At 39.2% G+C, this 20663-nt stretch overlaps 1 protein-coding gene across 1 annotated transcript in view; it reads left to right on the plus strand.

The window, feature by feature from the left end:
• lama2 (laminin, alpha 2) overlaps positions 1–20663 on the plus strand; it is a 228005-nt gene that overhangs the window by 188873 nt on the left and 18469 nt on the right. Inside the window, exons 41-61 of the mRNA XM_013910321.1 lie at positions 1534–1612; positions 1689–1820; positions 3538–3654; positions 3853–4016; positions 4451–4589; positions 5435–5537; positions 5801–5917; positions 6804–6986; positions 7259–7264; positions 7902–8056; positions 8600–8743; positions 11127–11260; positions 12104–12263; positions 12350–12474; positions 12774–12936; positions 13367–13511; positions 13629–13767; positions 14435–14446; positions 15061–15181; positions 16392–16547; positions 17790–17843. Of these exons, the coding sequence (XP_013765775.1) occupies positions 1534–1612; positions 1689–1820; positions 3538–3654; positions 3853–4016; positions 4451–4589; positions 5435–5537; positions 5801–5917; positions 6804–6986; positions 7259–7264; positions 7902–8056; positions 8600–8743; positions 11127–11260; positions 12104–12263; positions 12350–12474; positions 12774–12936; positions 13367–13511; positions 13629–13767; positions 14435–14446; positions 15061–15181; positions 16392–16547; positions 17790–17843 (2548 nt within the window). The remainder of the gene's footprint in view (positions 1–1533; positions 1613–1688; positions 1821–3537; positions 3655–3852; positions 4017–4450; positions 4590–5434; positions 5538–5800; positions 5918–6803; positions 6987–7258; positions 7265–7901; positions 8057–8599; positions 8744–11126; positions 11261–12103; positions 12264–12349; positions 12475–12773; positions 12937–13366; positions 13512–13628; positions 13768–14434; positions 14447–15060; positions 15182–16391; positions 16548–17789; positions 17844–20663) is intronic.

Consider the following 20663-nt stretch of genomic DNA (forward strand, 5'->3'; position numbering starts at 1 on the left):
GTCGGTGCGTTGGTGGTTCTTTGTGTCTGGGGGTGGGCGTCCGGGTACACACCGGCTCACACGATTGGTGCTCTGTGAACGTTTTCCCTTGAGTCTATCCCCTATGTACACATCCTCTGATGCCCCGAGCCAGCTAAAGAAGAGAATATTTGCTACAAGCCACCCAAAATCTGAAGTGGTGACTTTTAGGTGTCTTCAACATGACAAGATGTCCATGTTGAAAATGCTCAATGTCTTGGTTGTTGCAAAACAATCATTGCTGCCCACTGGCTAGTTTTCCTTTTCAAGTTTTTCATTTTGAGAAGTCTTTTCTGGAAACATTCATGATGATGCACTGCGTTAGGCAAAAAGCCCCCTAAATTCATATAAAGGCTGAAACAGGGGCTTTAGAAAGTTTACACTCTGCCAACTTTCTCACCTTCATACAGCTGGCCGTGTATGCGACGGCCATGAATGTTGCAACATAAGTTTCAGAGATTGTACTCTCCCATCCAATTTTGTCTTTGGAAATATGTGGCAGTAGAGACTGTTTGAACACCTATGAAGTATTTCTGATGGAGTATACTGGCTCTCTAAGCAATCAGTGCTCTGCTCTTTCATTTGCTGGATGCCTGGTACCACACCGCTCACCTGAAAGCCATGCACTCACTTGCTTCTACTGCTGTTTTCATTTCATTTCATAGCCTAGAATGCACATGGAGTGTCTGAGTCTGCCTTTCCCATTGAGGAAAATGACTATTGTCACCTCCCCACTCTCAGCCTTGCTGAGCCTGATGTTGTAAAAAGAGAAAATGGATTGTTCTGTAAAAGCCAAACACAAACATTATACATAAATACATTTGCAAATGATCCATCCCATGTTAGATACTCAGTGTGTACTGCACTTAGAATGAGAACAGCACAACAAAACTATTAAATTTTAATGAAATGTCCCTTAAACAAAGCCTGATGACAGCTTAAAATTCCTTTTATATTAAACAAAGTCTCTGGATTGTTGGCTCTGGATATTTGTTGCAGCAAGCTGAATGCAAAATTTATGCCTCGGAGTATTTCTCAGACAGGCAGCCTGATGAGGCTCGGTTGTTAGGTTTTAGTTATCTTTTAGAATCTCGTTTTCTTCCAGTTATATTTATTGCTGTTACTTATACACCAAAACAGAATGCACTATATATTACCACGTGTTGCTTTACCCCCTCACCCACACAGACACGCATGTTAGAGTGATATTTGTAATGTTTTACATTGCTGCAATTTAATCTATCTTAGCCTGAGGGGTCAATAGACAAACGCTGCTAATTTCAGACCCACATTTCAGTGTTCAGTCATATGGAGTGATTATTGTCTTCAGACTAGCAGAGGGTCTTTCACACATGGCAGTAACTCCCATCCTCTTGTCTCTTCTGTGGATTCTAGTATTCGCATGTGATACTTTAATCCACTGTTCTACTAAGTCATGTATGACACTGTGCAGTAACACTGTGGGATTTAATGGAAATAATCCAGTCTCTCTCTCTCTCCTCTTTTTCCATTCAGTTTAGCAGAAGAGTTGTATCAGAAAGTCCAAAGACTCTTTGGTAAACCGCATCAGGCCACTGAAGACCTCAAGGCAGAGGTGACAATTAATTTTACTTATTTGTCTTCAGTTTGACTAAATGAATGGCTTAACACCTCCTTATCTTCTTTCTAAGATAAAAGAGAAGCTTTCGGACCATGAGGAGAAGCTCAGGGATGCCCATGGTCTGCTCATCTTTGCCCAGGGACAGACAAGTCTGGCTGGCTCACTGGCTTACCAAAACCAAGCTAACCTCACAGCCCTGGAGGTACAAGCACGAGTTTACATTGTGACCTCGTGTCCAAACTGTGTGTTTTGTGTATAACTGATATTTTGAGATGTCAGATAGTTAAATGTTGTCATAATGTGGTAAGCAAAGCCTCTATGCCTCTTTAACTATCACACAATGGGGCAATCGTGGCTCAAGAGTTGGGCATTCGTCTTGTAATCGGAAGGTTGCCGGTTCGAGCCCCGGCTCCGACAATCTCGGTCATTGTATCCTTGGGCAAGACACTTCACCCATTGCCTACTGGTGGTGGCCGGTGGCGCCAGTGTCCGGCAGCCTCGCCTCTGTCAGTGCGCCCCAGGGCAGCTGTGGCTACACTGTAGCTTGCCATCACCAGTGTGTGAATGGGTGGATGATTGTGTATAGTTAAAGCGCTTTGGGGTCCTTAGGACCAAGTAAAGCGCTATACAAATTTAGACCATTGACAGTAGATTCTGTAAAAACACCCTTCTGTTGGCATTACAATTACTTGTCAATGTATTTGCCATATACTCTAAAGTGCTGAAGCGAGCAGTATTTCATAAAAACCGACTCTGAACCTGAAGCATCTACATGAACACTGCTGTGTGATGTCTTTGTTACTCCCCATTTGCTCTGTACTTTCTACTGTGGCCTGGATAGCTACAGAAAAGAGCACCAAAATGACTGTTTGCACATTTTTGGACCCTTCCATGCACTTGAGAGAGACCAGTGCACAAATTTATGCTCATACCAATAAGCATGTTCCAGTCTTTAAGAAGTTGGGTCACAAAGTTAAAGGCACAAGGCCACACGTTACCCAACGTCTGATAGTAACGATAACGTTTTAAGTGTATTTTATTTCTGACTTTAGACATAAGACAATTAAATCTTTTAGTTTCTGTCTCCTAAACTGAAAAAACAATAAAAATGCTTAATAATCCCAAAGACTGAAATTCACCATCTATAAATCATTGATGCCACTTAATCTTATTTTGTTGAGAAGCCCTTTGCATGTGATTAATCATCAAGAAGGGCTTAGATGCAGCATACCTCTAACAGAAGAAAATAGCAAACATTTATTGAATAGATTATCCTACATATCCTACAGGAAAGATTATACAGTCTTCTATCTCTGACACACTCAATCAATATAGTCTCACAGCAATTTCATTAAATGCACCTTGCTAGTTACGGCTCACTACCCCTTTTGCCCTCAGAACTGTCTTAATTCTTTGTGGCACAGATTCGACCCAGAAACACTGCTTAGAGATTTTGGTCCATATCAACCCGATGGCATCACACAGCTACTGCAGACTTGCCAGCTGCACATCCATGATATAAATCTCCTAGTCCACCACATCGCAGAGGTTCTCTGTTGGATTGAGATCTGCTGACTGTGGAGGTCATTAAGCTCATTGTGATGAAACCAGTCTGAGATGATTTGGGTTTTGCGACATAGCACATTATCCAACTGGAAGCAGCCATCAGAATGTGGCTACACTGGGGTAAAGAGATGGACTTGACCTGCAACAATATTTGGGGAGGCTGTACTGTTTGAATGATGCTCGGTTGGTACTAAGAGGCTCAAAGTGTGCCTACAACATACCCCCCCACACATTACACCACCACCACCAGCCTCAACCAGTGGTGTAAGGCCAGATGGATCCATGCTTTCATGTTTTTACCACCAACTCCTGACCCCACCATCTGAATCTGGTCCTGTTTTCTTTTAATGCAGAGGAAGCGATCTGCAGTCAGCGGAGTGAAACAGGAAGCACAGAAGGTTCTTAGAGAAGGAGAACGTCTACTGGGTGAAGCGAACCAGCTTTCTGACAACGTCAACAAAGAGATCGAGGTACGGAAATAAACCTTTCGTGCTCTGTAACACTTTAAACCTCTGTCCACTCTAGAATATTCTGCCTCAGGTTAGTTGTATTGCTTTTGTCTTCAAGAAAGACAAATTTCAGTTCGGCACATATAATGTTATTGTTATGTTTTATTAGCATTAAAAGTCACTTTTATGTAGATCTGAGTCTCTGTTCTCTGTTCACAGGACTTGGAGGAAATGGCGAGTGAGCTCAGGGCTCTTCATGGCCGGCTGGATGACAGAGTCAGTCACCTCACTTATGGTTTGAGCGATGGTCGCCTGGCTTATCGCGTGCAGGATGCAGAGGAACATGCCAAGCAACTTAACAACTCTGCAGCCATTTTAGATGGGTAAAGGGAGTATATTTTTACAGTACAGAAAAGCACACACGTAGGCTCAGGTAGTATTTACTTGAGGCCCAGTGTGATTTTAAAACGGGTTCATGTTGCTTTCTTTCATGTTGTTGTCTTTTTTAATAACATTTGCTGGTTACAGCTTTTTATTCAGTTTCATGTAACTGTAAGTTAAATATCCAAATCAACTCTTAAGCGCTAAAAGCATACCATCATCAACTGCACGCTCAGCTTCACAGTTCAGTTAAGCTGGAATATATTATGCTCAAGTCCACCCAAAATCCAACTAATGGCAGTAAATGTTGAAACATGAAAAGTTCTGGAAATCCTCATTATAACTTCCAGTTTAATTTAACTGCTTACCAAAGTGTGTACAACAAATAGAATAGGAAATCAATGTCCATTTCTTCCTCTCCCCCCCCTCTTCACAGTATTTTGGCTGAAGCTAAAAACCTTTCCTTCAATGCGACAGCCGCCTTCAATGCCTACAGTAACATTAAAGCGAATGTTGATGCAGCAGAGAAGGAAGCAAAGGCAGCCAAACAGAGGGCGAGCGAGGCGCTGGCACTGGTAAGAGGACGTGCACTGTCACGTATGGAAACACATGCTGTATGTAACTCGCCCTGTATTCAGCAACTGTAGATACCAAGCACAAGCAGTTTAGCAATCCGGACCATGAAAGTGTTCTCTCAGCACAAAAGATAGTGTGTGTGTGTTTGTGTGTGTGTCGCATGCAGTGACAGTAATGTAAGCTTGTGCTCTCCATTAGTCATGGCTGAGGGATCAAAGCACAGCTCTGTCCCTCTTCTTCCTTCCCTCTCTTTCTCATTATCATGACTCACACCTGAATTCTTCCTTTTTCCTTCTTTTATTTTTTAATTTGTCCCGTTTCCTATTCCCTTTCTTTTTTTCCTTCCTTGCACGTTTAACTTTTTTTTTTAAACAGTCACCTTCATCTTTGATTTTTTTTTCTCCATGTATTTCCTCTTCTCTCCTTTTTCACTTTAATTTCCTCTGAGCCAGTTCATTCGTCTGACCGTCATTCTGCTGATACTTTACCCTTCTCTTGTTGACTCATGCAGCTCGTTTGCTTTTTTCGCCGCCTTAATTATTTCTTTTCCTTTGGCAAGTAATATGTAAAGGGCTAAAAGTGAAAAGCAAAGGGATGAAAAAATGATTCAAAGGGTTGAACACGGAGAAACAAAGTGATGAATAGTTAAGTAATTTGAATCCCTTTCTTAGAGGATCATTTAGCAATGCGAAGTAGTTATGCTTTGATCTTACAGTCGGTACCTCTGTATGCAGATTACTGCACCTCTACATTTTTTTTTAAAAATTTGTGTGTGAACCCAAAAATACTTTATTCTGAGAGCATTTTAAGTCACATAATTTGCACTGTTGCTCCTTGTATGCAGGCTTTAGGTCCAGAGATCCCAGTAAAGGAAGCAGCTCGAGATGCCCTGCAGAAGAGTCATGTACTGTTGGATCAAGCTAAACAACTTCAAAATGAGGTCCAAGGTACTGTCGGTGTATGTGTATCCAGAATGTATATTGTATATAATGCAAGAAATAGGTTCCTTATACAATATAAACAAGCCTTCCAATTTTAGAGCAGTGTATCTGATATCACTGTCGTCCTACATTTGCCTCTCTATGCCTTTTTCTCAGTCACTCTTTCCCATTAGGGAGGTGAGGGAAGTGATTTCATTAGCAGGCGGCCTTGGCTTCAAATCAAACCACCATCATCATTTACTTTGTGTGTGTTGTGTGTGTGTGTGTAGAGAATGCAGCTGGTGTGGCCGGGCTGAAGGGCAGAGTTAAAGCAGCGAAAGACAAAACCAAAGACCTGCTGAAAGCTGTCAATGGAACCATGGCAACGCTCAACGCCATCCCCAACGGTATGATTGCATCATTGTGTGTGTGTGTGTGTGTGTGTGTGGGGCTGTGCATGCACACAATTGTGGGCGAAAGATAAAGACAGAGTGGATCAATATCAGTGTGTGGATAGAGGTCAGTTGCTCGGGTAAACTCAACTTGACACATGTCAGTACTCACAGATACGCACTCGGAAATGCACTGCGGCGATAGCAAAGTTACTGAACTGAAGTGTTACACGTGTTTGTGTTTGGATCGACACAAAGACAGCTCTCAAATGTAGCAATAGTAACAGTTCAACATGGAAACATTTGCCTTGAAAATAAATGAATATGAATAATAAAGAGATTTTTACAGGATTTCCCTAGTGTGATGTCACCGTCTGCTTAGAGCAAATATTTAGCGTGATACTTTTATAGTTTCAGTCTCAAACAATAAAATCTGTTAATAGACTGACCCTATGCAAGTGTTGTATCAAAACAAGCTGTGTTTTTATTCTGGAGACTTCTCACGTCCAGGATGATCAGAGCAGGGATTCACATTTAATCATCCAAGTTTCACTTTCTTTTACCATGATGTCTAAGAACTATAATCCTTGATACTAAGTGATGAATTTAAAATTATTGTGCAGCGTGAACTGAGAGAGCATATATCTGTGTGCGCGCATGTGTATGTATGTAATGTGATGCCATAATCAAACCAAATTAATGCCATTAATTGCTTTGTGGAACTTACAGAGTCCAGATCTGACCTAAGAGCTATCTTGTTATTTCTTTAATAACACATAAAAATGATAGTAAATAAACTGAACAGTAAAGTATATATTTGTTTAAAAATTTGGGTTTGCACAACATCAATGTAAATTATGGCAGTTACAGTACACATCTTTTATGTTTCATCCTTTGACAGACACAGCAGCTAGGCTAGCAGCCACAAAGGCTGTAGCAGCGGATGCTAACGCCACAGCCATCGACGTCCTGGAGCGTCTTGGAGATTTGAACCTGCGACTTGGTGGACTAGAGCGCAACTACACTGATCTGAAGGAGACTGTCAGCGAAGCCAATCAGATGATCCAGGACCCTGAGAAAAACAGTAAAGTGCTTTTCTTTTGGTAGTTAGTATGCATAGTCTAATATTAGTAGGCAGGTAGTAACTAATTACTCTTTCTTTACTCTGAAAAGAGTGAGCTTTTGAACATTTTTGCAACTCTTACATCCTAATTTGATAAATTAATAACAAAATGTTGAAAATGATCAACTGGAACATTTCCAAACGTTTATCTTGTTGTTGTCTCAGATCTACGTAAATTCAAAATTGAAATTTGATATATTTCTCTCTGTTTCTCTTTTTTTCAATCCCCACAGCAATCAGTATGTATATTTCACTTACTTTAATTTGAGCACGTATTATACGTGGTGCACCAATACCATATTTTAATTGCAATATCTGACATATTTGTTTTGCTTAAATATAATAAATCACAGAGTTCACACTGTATTGAGTCAGCGCGCTCTTCAGTCAGTATCGCCTATGGCGGCATAGGCTGATTTCGACAGCAGTATTGGAGCACCACCCATTAATATTGTGATTATCTTTAATAGCTACACGGTAAACAATAGTTGCTTCTAATAAAGCCTCCATTCGGCATGAGCATGAGAGCTCTGCACACTGCAAAGCATAGCACTTCTTTTTTTTTTTTAATGTCTTCTCTTTATTTTTATCTTTCCTGGATCTTAAGCTGATACAATTTCTCCAAGTAAATAAATTAGAAGCAGTTCTCTTTGAATGCTGAGTTACACTAATTGTTTGGCTCTTACTGGCTTTGCCATCTTTCTGTCTCTTCCTCCACATTTCTCCTCCTCCAGTGATTTCCTCATCTACCATTATTTCGCTTCGTCTTCTGCAAGCTTTCTCTTTCTCTCAGCTGCAGTACTGTACCGAATAGTATCATGATAACAACTATGGTAGTGTTCTGTATCGTTGTATTTGATCTCTCTCTACCTTCAGTTCATGCTGCAGGAGCAAAAGTGAAGGATTTGGAGGACGAAGCTGACAGGCTGTTGGAGAAGCTGCAGCCAATCAAAAAGCTACAGGACAATTTGAGGCGCAACATCTCCCAAATAAAGGAACTGATTAACCAGGCCAGGAAACAAGCTAATTCAGTAAGTTGTTGACACACTGCCATGTACAACTCCTACTCATAGTTGTAGGAGATCACATGTTTTATAGTAGTTTAATGTTCTTGTGCAAGATTTATTATGATTTATTTGAACTTCCAGAAGCATTTGTGGCTGGCTAACATTTCAACAGATTGACCAGGAGAGAGTTGGACTGAATGTGTTTACATGTACGAGGCCCAGCCATGGGTCTAGTAGGCTTGGTTTCTTTTGATGACTTTCTTCCACCTCACCCCTGGGAGCTATTTAGAAACATGTCGGTGCCCAGCGGTTGGTTAAAACTCTGTTGCAGGACTATATATGGCATAATAATTCAGGCATAATCTGCCTGCATTTATAAATTAGATATCAGTCTATCTGAGACTGATTGCTCTCAGTCCAAGCTGGACTTGGAGGCAAATACCAGATGTTTTTTTTTTAAATACTTGTGTGTTATTATACAATATATAGGATAAATTCAAACTAAAATCGAAGATTCCTTTTTGTGGAAACATTCTTAATTCCTTCACTCTTTCTTCCTGTTTACAGATCAAAGTATCAGTGTCTTCAGGAGGTGACTGCCTCCGTAGTTACCGCCCTGACATCCGAAAGGGGAGGTATAATACCATCATTCTTCATGTCAAAACCACCACACCTGACAACCTGCTACTCTACCTGGGATCAGCCAAATATGTAAGCACGTCTCAGAAAAACACAGGAGCATAAAATCAAAAGTAGTTTGAACTTGTACAGGTTGTTCATTTCTAAACAAAAACCAAATCTATTGCCTTAAAAATGTGTCTTTATGTCACAATTTAAATATGAAAATGTTCATTTTTTTAAAAAATGTTTCATATCGATGCATTGTTCTCATTTAATTTAACACTCAGGTGCTATGTAGAGCACCATAACATTTTTTTTTTCTCTTGAAGCGTTCTCGTGTACCATTAGTCTTGCATTAAAAAGCACACACACTTGTCTCTTTTCCATAAACCGGCCCTCTCACACACCTTACAGGTATTCCCAAAGTGGCTTGTCTAATATGTGAATAACTAATACACATTGACACATACTTGCAGGCACCCTATAAACATAGCACTAATTTAAGTCACCATGCTACTCCCAAGGTGTGCATACGTGTGGGTTTGGTTGTAAACACACGTGTGTATCTTGATGAGCAGCACCAATTAACAACAAGTTTATGTTGCCATGTACTTTAGCCTGATTTCCCCTGAGAAATCTTCACTGCATCTGACTGGAAAGTGTGGAACATTCATATGTGTGTGTTTGTGTGTCTCTACTATTTTCTGATGGTGAATAATTCAGTTTGTATAGTAATTTTGTGTGTGTGCATGCACGCCTCTTACATTTTTCTAATAGCGTGTAATACTAGTTGAATAGTAACGATGCTGCCCTGTGATCTCTACTAATGAATAATCGGCATTACCCTGGGGAGACCAGAAAGATTAGTGCATGCACTTTTGTGTCTGTGTATGCGTGTCATTTGTGTCTTCAAATGTGACCCCCTGATAATCTCTAATTGCGCATAATAATATATGAATTATAATTCTTGGTATGCACTTCAGCTGCATCATGAAGATGAGAGCATATGCTGAAAGTTCACTTTTTTTTTTTCATACTCATACATATGTAATAAGAGCATTAATCAAAATACAGCAAGATCCAGTAAAAATCCACTTACAAGGACAGATGGAGAAAAGGAAAGCTTTTGTAGCCCCGGAATAGATAAGAACTGGGTATAAAAGTGCTTCACTGTTCAATCATTCACATTTTAGTACATAAAACCGCTGTATAACTCCTACATTGTGTCATCTTAAAAGCATAGACTGTGTTTAAAAGACACCTGTATGGAGGGAAAAGTAAAGCCACTGCCCATCACTTTTTACCTTACAGTTTGCCACTAATGGACATTATAGGCTCTGGTTTCATAGGTCACTCTATGCTAGGACATTTCCAACAACATTATGTAGGTAGTTGCTTCAGTTGCTCATAGTTTAACTCTGTAGCTGATTGCTCCACATGCAGCTATTTTGTGGTCGAAACAAGTTGCTCAATTTCACCGGCATACTGTGGTCTTACCATGCATAACTTCAAGCCTGTATATAGTTTACATGTTATTTCTCTTGTAAATCATTTTTACAGGGGTACCTTTATTGGCTTCACCACAGATCCCAGCTTGCTAAGGAGCTAAAGCATGATTGTTGGTTGTCCATTTCTAAACAAAAACCAGTATAAATATTACCACTGCACATTACGTTGTTATTTGCAGAATTCTAGTAGATAAATGATTCCACATTCACAAAGGTGAGAGGTGTACCGCATAACCTCTGAGATTTGTGTGGTCTGATAATCACTTTGAATATATTGTTTGAATTAAAGCCTAAATCTGAGAACAATGCAGATTTTTATAAAGCATGCAAAACTATAGAGAATCTGATTACATTGGCAGCATCTGGAAAAGGTTTTGGATAAATTGGAAGAATGCCTAAGATTTATTATCAAATTTCAAAAAATATATATTCTTGCAATAAAATTACAACCTTTAAACTACCTTTACTGTCCTCCAAACCCTTTTGTTTAAAAAAAACAAAGTGGTTAGCAGTGTCACCTCAAAGCAGGAGGGTCGTGGGTTTGAATCCACCAATTTGCCGGGGCCTTCCTGTGTGAGGTTTGCATATTCTCCCTGTCACTGTCAGGGTTCCTTCTGGGTATTCTGACTTCCTATTACCATGTTAGAACAATTGGAGAATAGGTGAAAACTGGCCATAGGTATGAATATGAGCATAAATGGTTTTCCCTACCTCTCCCCCTATGACACCTGGAGTATGCTTCAGAATCACCGTGACCCTAAACACTGTATATCTCGAGTGTTCTCCAAGTATTTTTGAATGTTTCATAAACTGTCAACTTATTCATGTGCATTACCCACAATTACATAAAATCAGTATCTGTATTCATCTTGTTAAGCGGATAAATCAGCACTAAGCACAGTAACCTTAACCTAAAATAAATCACAACAATGCAGTTTATTCAGCATGTGTCTACTTTGTCTCAGGTTGATTTCTTGGCATTGGAGATGCGCAAGGGGAAGGTGAATTTCCTTTGGGATGTGGGTTCAGGTGTGGGGAGGGTCGAATATCCCCATCACACCATCCATGATGGAAACTGGCACAGGATCGAGGCGTCTCGGTAAGAAGAGCGCACTCATTCATGTGTATGGAAATGTGCTGTACCTTTGACACGTATGGTTTAAAAACTGATGTTACATCTTACATTTCAGGAGTTTTGAGAAGACAATAATAAGAAAACATGCGTACACCCACACACAATCACAAGAAAGGGGTATAACAAAAGAAAGTTACTGTACTTATCTATACATGTCTGTATAGATGTATATAGCTAATTAGTTTTCTACATTTCTTTATATATTTTTTTGTCTGTGATCCCGTCTAACCACAAGCAACAGTTGTAACCGACAGTTGTTGCAGAAATAAACCAACAGTTGCCTAAGGACATCTTCTCATTCATGCTACTGTGGAAAACGCACTGTTTCACTTGGGAAATCAAGAGATTGCAGGATGTCAGCCTGTGGCACATCATTGCATAGATACAGTGTAATCTAACAAACTAGTTTTCTCTGTGAAAGCTGCAGCGATGTTTTATGCAAGACCATCTAACATCAGGCCAATTCACACAAAGGAGATGGCCCATTTGCACCATGTATTTCCATCTGAGAAATTTCCCAAAGGTGTCTTCCAGTGGAATCACGCAGACTATCGGTCTTAAGTGTTCCCCTACACAATGTAAAAATCTTGACTTTAAACTCCAAGGTGGCCAGCTGATTTTGCCATACATCTCAGAGTTTTCACTGCAACAAAACTGGCTCCACACTCTGTTTCTATCATTCTTCTTTAGCACCAAGAGTTTATAAAAACTGATTCCAAATGGCTTCAGTCATAACAAATCTCTTCCAGGCAGTACAGAATGCCAAGCAAAAAGACAACAAACCCTCTTCTCATTCTCTCAATACAGCAATGGGTTGAATGGTACCATATCAGTATATCCTCTGGAAGGCTCTATGGCTGGTATGATGCCGACCCCGGCCAGTGCCAACTCGCCCACGGCCTTCACCATCTTGGATGTAGACCAGAACGCCTACCTGTTTGTGGGAGGGATATTCGGCTCTGTCAAGGTGCCTGTCTGTCTGTCTCAAAACATGAAGAACCTGTCTTCCTGCTGTGTTTTCTCATGATTATCTTTTTTCTGTTTGTCTTTTAGAAAGCAGAGACAGTAAGAACAAATACTTTCACAGGCTGCATGGGGGAAACCTACCTGGATGGTAAACCTATTGGACTGTGGAACTACAGAGAGAGAGAGGGAGACTGTAAGGGATGTGTCGTCAGGTATACAGTCACAATTTAATTAGAAGTTAATTATTTTATTCTTCCTTACTGATATTGATAGTGTAGTCTTTTTATTACTCCCAGTTGTATTCCTAATCGTAGATATGTAAAGAACATTTTATACAGGAACTAGGATTTATTTATAAAAACAGCTGTCTTTTGCAGATATTCTGGTTGGTCTAATATTCAAGTGAGCGTTTCATTGTCTCGCCTACTTTGCATTTAATTATTTGTGACCTTTCAAACTCAGGCAGTTGGACAGGAAACAAAGCAGTTGTAAATTGGTCCTTTTTTTGTAGCCCCCAGCGCTCCCACGGTGAAGGGACCGTTCAACTGGATGGAGAAGGCTACGCTGCAGTGGGACGACCCACCAGGTGGAACCCAAATGTCTCCACCATCACTTTCAAGTTCCGCACGTTCTCCTCTGATGCTCTGCTCATGTATATGGCAGCTGAAGACATGGTATGTGTTTAATATGGTATTAATACCATGATGGAGACAGATATTTTGTTTATTGTGTAAGTTGTGAGGCTTTTTAAAATTTATTTAGACAGTAAAAATACTGTAAAAAGTACATCAAACAATCAAACAGGTGTCATGCTCTTACTGCTTGTGTCTTATGAAAATTAAAAAGAAAACATTACAGTTCTCTTTATGTGACATTAAGAATAGTGTCCAAATCTGCTGTTTTATTGAGCAGTCAAGATTTGATTAATTGATAAAATAATTTTAACCATTTTCTTCAGTCTAGTCCATATTGGGACCCTTTGCAGTATATTTTACACAGTGTTGTTAAATCCTATCTTTTCAGACTCGTGCTGTTATTGATTTGTACTGAATTTGAAACGCCAGAGTGTCACAGCAGTCTCTCCCTGTTTGATGCTCTCTGCAGAAGGACTTCATGTCTCTGGAGCTGTCAGAGGGTAAAGTGAAGGTTAACTTTGACCTTGGATCTGGAGTTGGAAGTGCCAACTCATCTAAGCGCCATAATGATGGCCACTGGAAATCCCTCACCATGTCGAGGAACAAGAAACTATGTAAGCCTTCTAATATAACCTGAGCTGTGAATCAATGGAACAGATAAATTAGAGGGCATACATATACAATCTCTCCGTGTTCTGTTGCTGATAATGTATCTTCAACTCTTAACAAAGCCACGGTGTCCATAGTAGACGTCGACAGCAGTGACGAGGAAAAGATTGTGGCCACATCTCTGGGGTCAGCTACTGGTCTGAACCTTAAGGAGCACCAGAAAATCTATTTTGGGGGTCTGCCAACGATTGGAAATTACAGGTACGCATAAAGTGCTGTAATTTACGTTGGTTCAGTTTATAAAAGCTTACATGATGTTCTGTGTGAGAGCTGCATATTGTTTTGCATTTGATTTACAGAAATGCTCTTTAATATTTTTGAATGTTTCATTTGCGTTAATTCATATAGTTTCCTCATGGGAAAGTTATTTTGACACTTTGAGGCAGTTAAAGTAGTAAGAGACCAAACCTCCGCTCCAACATATCCATTATGTGGGATAATGCTTGCTGCTAAGCACAAATACATTTTTATCCTATTTCTAAGCCCCATTCCAGAAATAGGATAACAATTAGGTCAGTGAAGACTCTGAGTTTGTTAACCCTGAGATGAGAGAAACGCCATATGTTCTGATCTGAGAGTTAACTTCAACTTTGAGCCTGTAACCGGGGTAACCTACTCACTGGCAGGATTTCTTCAACTTAGTTTAGCTCCTCCCCTCCTCCTGCACCTGAATCAGCTGTCTGACACCGGCTATCAAACCTCATAGCAGAGTGAATTAAATGGCATAAACATTAAAAACAACTTGACCAGTTCAATGATCAAAGTAAAGATGGCAAGTTGAATTGAAGGTTTAGTTTAAGAATGTTAACATGTTTACCATATGGTTGTGTGTTTGCTAATGCTTGAATGTCATGTTCCTTCTTAACAGCATCGCAGCCAGGTAAATGAATGAATGAATAAATAAATAAATACATTTTATAATCAAGCACAATAAAAAAAATCAACTGTATTCACTATTGAGCTGTGCATGAGGCTGACCTGCTGATAATGCTGTACAGCCCACACTGAATGTACGTTTGTTTGTTGGCTGGACTCTCAGAAATCACTTTTTCTATCCTTTGTTAATCTGAATTTGACGTTTGTTCAACAACATTTTGGTGGAATAACTCATATGAATAACTCCCTTCCATATTTTATTGGCATATTCAGTAGATTTAGATGTTAATCTACTTCCTGACATTTTCGAGATTGATGGGTAACTTAAAAAAAAGTGTATTATGCTGCTAAAAGAATGTTTATTGCAGTCGTTGACGAGGGATATTTTTTAAGAACTTTCTCTTCAATAACAGATACTCATCTTGAAATGAGTAATATAGAAAAATATCCCAGTGCATTTGTATGGACAAACGACATATTCAGATTATTCTTGTTGATTTTTAGGTATCACTCTGCTTGCGAATTCACTGCTGCAGTAATTCACTTCTACAAGAGCAGACTGACCATTATTATGATTATTGAATACTCCAAAGTAAAACTGTCTTACACTTCATATAGGTCAGAGGTCATTCTGAAGAGGTATGCGGGCTGTCTTCGGGACATTGAAATCTCCAGAACGCCATATAACCTTCTGAGCAGCTCAGATTATACTGGTGTGACTAAAGGATGTAATGTAGAGGTAAGTGAGCTTTTATGAAACATCCCGTATGATTGCTGACCCTCTGGTTACAGTATTATATATTTTAGATTTGCCATATATAGAGAGAGATGTGTGAATGGGTCAGGTCGGCGAATATGTACATATAATTAACATAACATCCACTAAATGGGGAATCTGAAAAGGCATTAAAATCTGTTGATTGGATGACCTTGAAATTCTACAGCTTTTTTTTCAACAGCACATGTCACTTTCATTCTGATTTGCCTTTCACTCGGTTGCTTCTTTATGTAGGAAGATGGTTTCCGCACAAAGAATAAAATAAAAAGGCACAGACGTGTTTAATCTGCAGTACCCTTTCATATTCATGTTCCTCTCACAGACACAAACTATGCATTATGTATTAATCAGTGCATTTGTAAGAATATACACACTTCTTAAATTGCTTTTTATATTTTAATCTTTCAAGCCTATTATGCAAACACACTCATGGAGCTTTCAACAGCCATGCAAGGTTTTCACCATGACTAGTGCTATTCATTTACTTATAAAAAAAAAATGCAGCCAAAGCGTATCAAGGCCCGGAGAATGTTGAAGAAGATTGCTGAAGGTCTTTCTCTTGTTTTCTCCGTGTGGTGGTGGTAGAGAGGAGGTCAAAGGCTGGGGACCTTCGTCTTTTGGAAAAAAGCAAGTCGTTATTATGTGAATGATTTAAAATAAAGACTTAGTTTAAGCATAGTATAAAGTCAGGTTAAGGTTAGATGTAGGCAGTTAGTGGTTGTAAGAATAAAAGAAAGAAAGAAAGAAAGAAAGAAAGAAAGAAAGAAAGAAAGAAAGAAAGAAAGAAAGAAAGAAAGAAAGAAAGAGAAAGAAAGAAAAAGTCCTTATTAAAGTAATAAAACCACATGTGGGTAGTAGGTATGTTAAATAGACGGGGAGAATTTCATTTTTACAACTACCGTAACAAAAGGAAAGCTGGATGATGATGCACCAGAAAGTCTGTGTGAAACAGTGTGCCACTAAAATGTGTTGCTGTTCTTTGAAAAACCTTGACTAAAATATCAGAAAGTCATATAAATTTGATCAACTACATTCAGACTTGTGTAGTCGTTTTTACTCTTTTCTGTTTGACTTCTGCATTGTAGGCATGATGAACGGTGCTGAACTAAATAACTGATCTGTCCATTGACAAAATACATGTCAAGTGAAACTGTTTCTTCTTTGTTTGCAGAACCTGCACACAGTCAGTTTCTCTAAGCCAGGATACATGGAGCTGAGTGGTCTGTCGCTGGCCGTTGACACAGAGATCAGCCTGTCATTCAGCACTCAAGAAGACACTGGGACCATACTGCTGGCAGTAGGCGGAGGGTCACCAAACAAACAGAAGGTTATTGTTATTTTATTAGGGGTTTTTTTTTTTGGTCCATCTGTTTTACTCACTGAGTCACTCCAATACAATATACTTCTTAAATCTGAGTTGATCAAGTTCCTCATTCTGTTATAGTTGTAAGATATTTCTCATGGGTGGGGAACAGTGTAATATGGAGAGTAGCTTCATTTGAAATTAAATACTCATTCACCACTAATCACTCAAATCTTTCTCTATTGTCACCAGTTTGTGTTCAATATTTTTTCAGAAAATAGTTAAAAAATTGTTAAGTTGTTGTTAATAATTGCCATAAAATCTAATAAAACTGCAAGAATGTACAGTATAATCATTTATTTTAAATATAGTACATATATAGAATTTATGTAGTATGGAAGTGAAATACAATATAAAAATTGTTTGGTATATTGTTTCAGTCCATCTTTGTATTTGTGCTAAAGAAACATTTCAAAAACATCCATTTGACTTTAAAGGGTTAAAACAATGTTTGCTGTGTAGTGACAAAATTTACCAGTGTGTGCATGGTAACATAACAGCGTGCCTGTTGTCTAATAATATGGCTTCTATTAAAAACCTTGTAATGCAAGCTCAGTTTTTTCTGGTTAAGTTTCTTGCACATCTGCCCCTTTTATGGTACAGTTAAACTATGGAAAACAGCAAAGCCAAAACTATTGTGAGCGTTTGCATTGAAATTGTAATACAAACAGCTGCAGAGCAGCTGAGCTACAAATTGATCGCAAACTGTCTGCGTCTATAAATTTATGGCAATAATTTGCCAATCTGTGTGAGTGTTTTCAGTCTGGTCAAGGTGGACTCAAGTGACTCACTTGAGTAATCGCATTACTCAAGTGAGTAATCCAGTGTAACTGTACCATTAGGTAATGATAGCACTTTATGATAAAGCATTGTGAAGCTATTAGTAAGGTGTTAGCAAGTGCTTAATTCATCATTGATACAGCATTATTTCTCCTTAAGGCCATTTATGAATACAGATATATGATCATGATTCATGACTCAAAGCTGTGCATGGTGTAAGAGTAGCAGATAGATAAACATCTCTGTTTATAAATGACATACCAAGGCGGAGTAATATGTATGTAAACAATAAATTAAGCACTTCCCAATACCGTACTAATGCTTAATAGTGTGACATTATTAGAAAGTGCTACCAAGGCAGTATCAGAAAACGTATTGGAAGAATCTGTGCACAATAACATTGTTCTGAATATCTTTCCAATCCAGGCCCGCTCCACAAGCCTTTCAAAGTCCAAGAGGAAGAGAAGACAGTCAGGAGAGGTGGGTTCACCATGCACAGTTTGGACCCAAATGCTGTCTTGTTTGCCTAAGTGAATGGCAGTTACATAAGTGCATATTAATGAGATTTGCAGTTTTTGGCAACTGAGCTAATGGGATTGTTGTTTTCCAAAATGCACACTCTTACTTATACACACCCATAGATGTGCAAAGACTCATACACACCTTTAGTAGCTGTTGTGGATGTTCATTGTATAGTGGCGATCTTAGCTTTTAGCTGACTTTGCCAGTGCGTCCACACAGTCACACAAGCAACTTTTCTGTAAGTGAATTAAGTTTCCATGAGTGCATATTAATGAGATTTGACTCTGTTGGCAACTACACTGATTAGATTGTTTCACAGCTGAAACACCTTTTTTTCCACGTGCACACACACATGTACACACATGGCTGTCAACCCTAGCCAGTGCTAAATAATTAAATCCATTATTTTAACTCCCCTGAAAACACCATGGGCAGCATGTCATATTTGCAGCTGTGTGTGTTTGTATGTGCACATAAGGGTTTTGTGTGTCATATCAGGTGTGAGGATGGCACTCACACGCGTGCAAATTTAAATGTGTGTCGTGTTTTTGTGTGTGAGAGAGGTAGAGAGGACAGAGGGTTACCTCTAGCTTATCCATCATCACTGGTTGTTAGGCACATAAATCTATTTTTACTAACTATGCTGGCAGGCACAGCATTTGTGTGTGTGTGTGCGCCTCTGTACGTGCGTGTGTGGAGAAAGGTTAAGCGAGGTTAAAAACACCATCAACTCAACTTGGCCCTGACTAATGGCTGTTTTAGAGAGGGACACAGAGAGAAGGGGACAGGAGACAAAGGATGGAGGGATGGAGGAGAGAGATTTAGAGGTGAAAGTAAGGATAGAGAAGTAAGAACAAAGCTAAAAAGAACGGAAATGAGATGATGGGGAGGATAGTCTGCTGTGGGAGAGAACAAAAATTGAAAAAATGAAAAGAGCTGGGAGCAAAAAAATGAAAGGACGGGCACAGAGGAGAGGTAAGAAGAAAAGAGGTGGAAGAATATCTTAGATGAAAAACAGTAGATTGTTTTTAAGCTGGCCAATAAAGAAAGAAAAACAAATAATCACCTGTAGGTAAAAGATGGAGACCACCATGACGTCACAGAATATTTGTAAGCATTTGAGCCACGGCGACTTTAACCCTTTAAGACCATAGAGCCAAGTCCGCCAGAACTTATCTTTATATTTTTACATGCTGTAGTGCCATTTTTGGGAGCATTTCAAATTGCTATACATCAATACAACTGTCATATACCAAATTTTAATAATATGTATGCATTAAGGCCATAGTAACTACATAAATTGCAATAAACTACAAAAAAATGAAAATCGTTTTAGGGTTGTTGTTTTTTGTTTTTTTGGGGTTTTTTTACATATATTTCTAGTTAGAGAAATTGAAGAGGTTTGTCCCTCAAAACTGTAAATACAAAAAAGTTGCACAAAATAGTTTCCCACCACAGGAAATTTATTTTTTACTGCCTTCATAGTTTGATTTTTGAGATACACCAATTTTTATATACTGCTGGAAAACTGAAAATAACGCAAAACAGAGCGTGCCCGCTTCAACCAGTCTTAAAGGGTTCAAATGAAAACTAATAGCCCTGCAAAACTGTACTGTTGCAACCTGTCGGTCAAAATATAGCCACACTCCTGAATTATACCCTGTTTTTTTCACCAGATTTTCACTATAGTTGTACATTCAATATTTCACATGAGTAGTGATTGACAGTATAAACTTACTAGGAATGTGTTTACTGAGGATATAGTGAACAGTATCAATTTTTTTTTTTGCTTAGACTTTTATGAATTCCTGTTTTAACTTGAAGAATTTCCCCATGTTGGCAATGCTAAAGAATGTGCACGTGTGCTATCTCCGTCGTTTATATACAGTCTATGGGAAAAGTCAGGATATGCACAAAGGGAGGAGAGATGGTAAAATGATGATGACAGTTTTGAGGTACATCTAAGAGTTCCTCACTCATTCAAAACAACTGAGAATTTTCTTTATACAAACTGGAGATCAAAACTCTGTATCTTTCCTTCTTATCCACTGAATGATTGCACTAGTTTTTTGCACTAGCCTCGAGATATCACATTACTTTTTGTTTTTAATTAAGACATTAGATTGTCTCATAAAATGTGAAAAACATATTGAATAGGCCTGACCTGAAAGACATGGACTGCACAGTTCTACCTGCTTCAGCTTTACACTCAAGATATCGAATGAGAAATGCAGAAAAGCATACCATGTTTTGCATGAATGTTGTATTTGTGCACATTCTTGTAAAATGCACCTGTATGTGAGTCTGCATGCGTGTGTGTGTGTACGCACGCGGGTGTGCTTTTGTACCCATGTACGAGTGTGAGATGGCGCGGCGAGAGCCATGTTGTAGCTACATCTCAGTTCAATTTGTCCCCGACCTCAAATTGAAATTCCATTTTCAGGTGGTAAATTGTCTCCCACTTCGCCCTCTGGCACACAGTGAATTAAAATTCAAATTAGCCTGACCCTGCACCACTGCTCTCTAGCACCTCTCTGTCTGTCTCACTCTTTCTCTCTCTCGCCATCTCTATCGTGCTTGCTGTTTTGCTCTCTGCCCTCTCATCTCTTCCCCCTATTATCCTGTCCTCTCCATTCCTCTCATCTCTTGTTATCCTTTCCTCCCCACTCCCCTCGTCTTCCTTTATCTTGCTTATTTCCCCCCAATTTTGCTCTATATACCATATATCTCCCTGCATTCACCTCGCCATTCCCCCTACCCTTTCTCTGCTCTAATCCT

Source organism: Pundamilia nyererei, unplaced genomic scaffold (genome assembly GCF_000239375.1).
Source record: "Pundamilia nyererei isolate P.nyererei 1_Seehausen unplaced genomic scaffold, PunNye1.0 scaffold00041, whole genome shotgun sequence".
Taxonomy (NCBI): Eukaryota; Metazoa; Chordata; class Actinopteri; order Cichliformes; family Cichlidae; genus Pundamilia; species Pundamilia nyererei.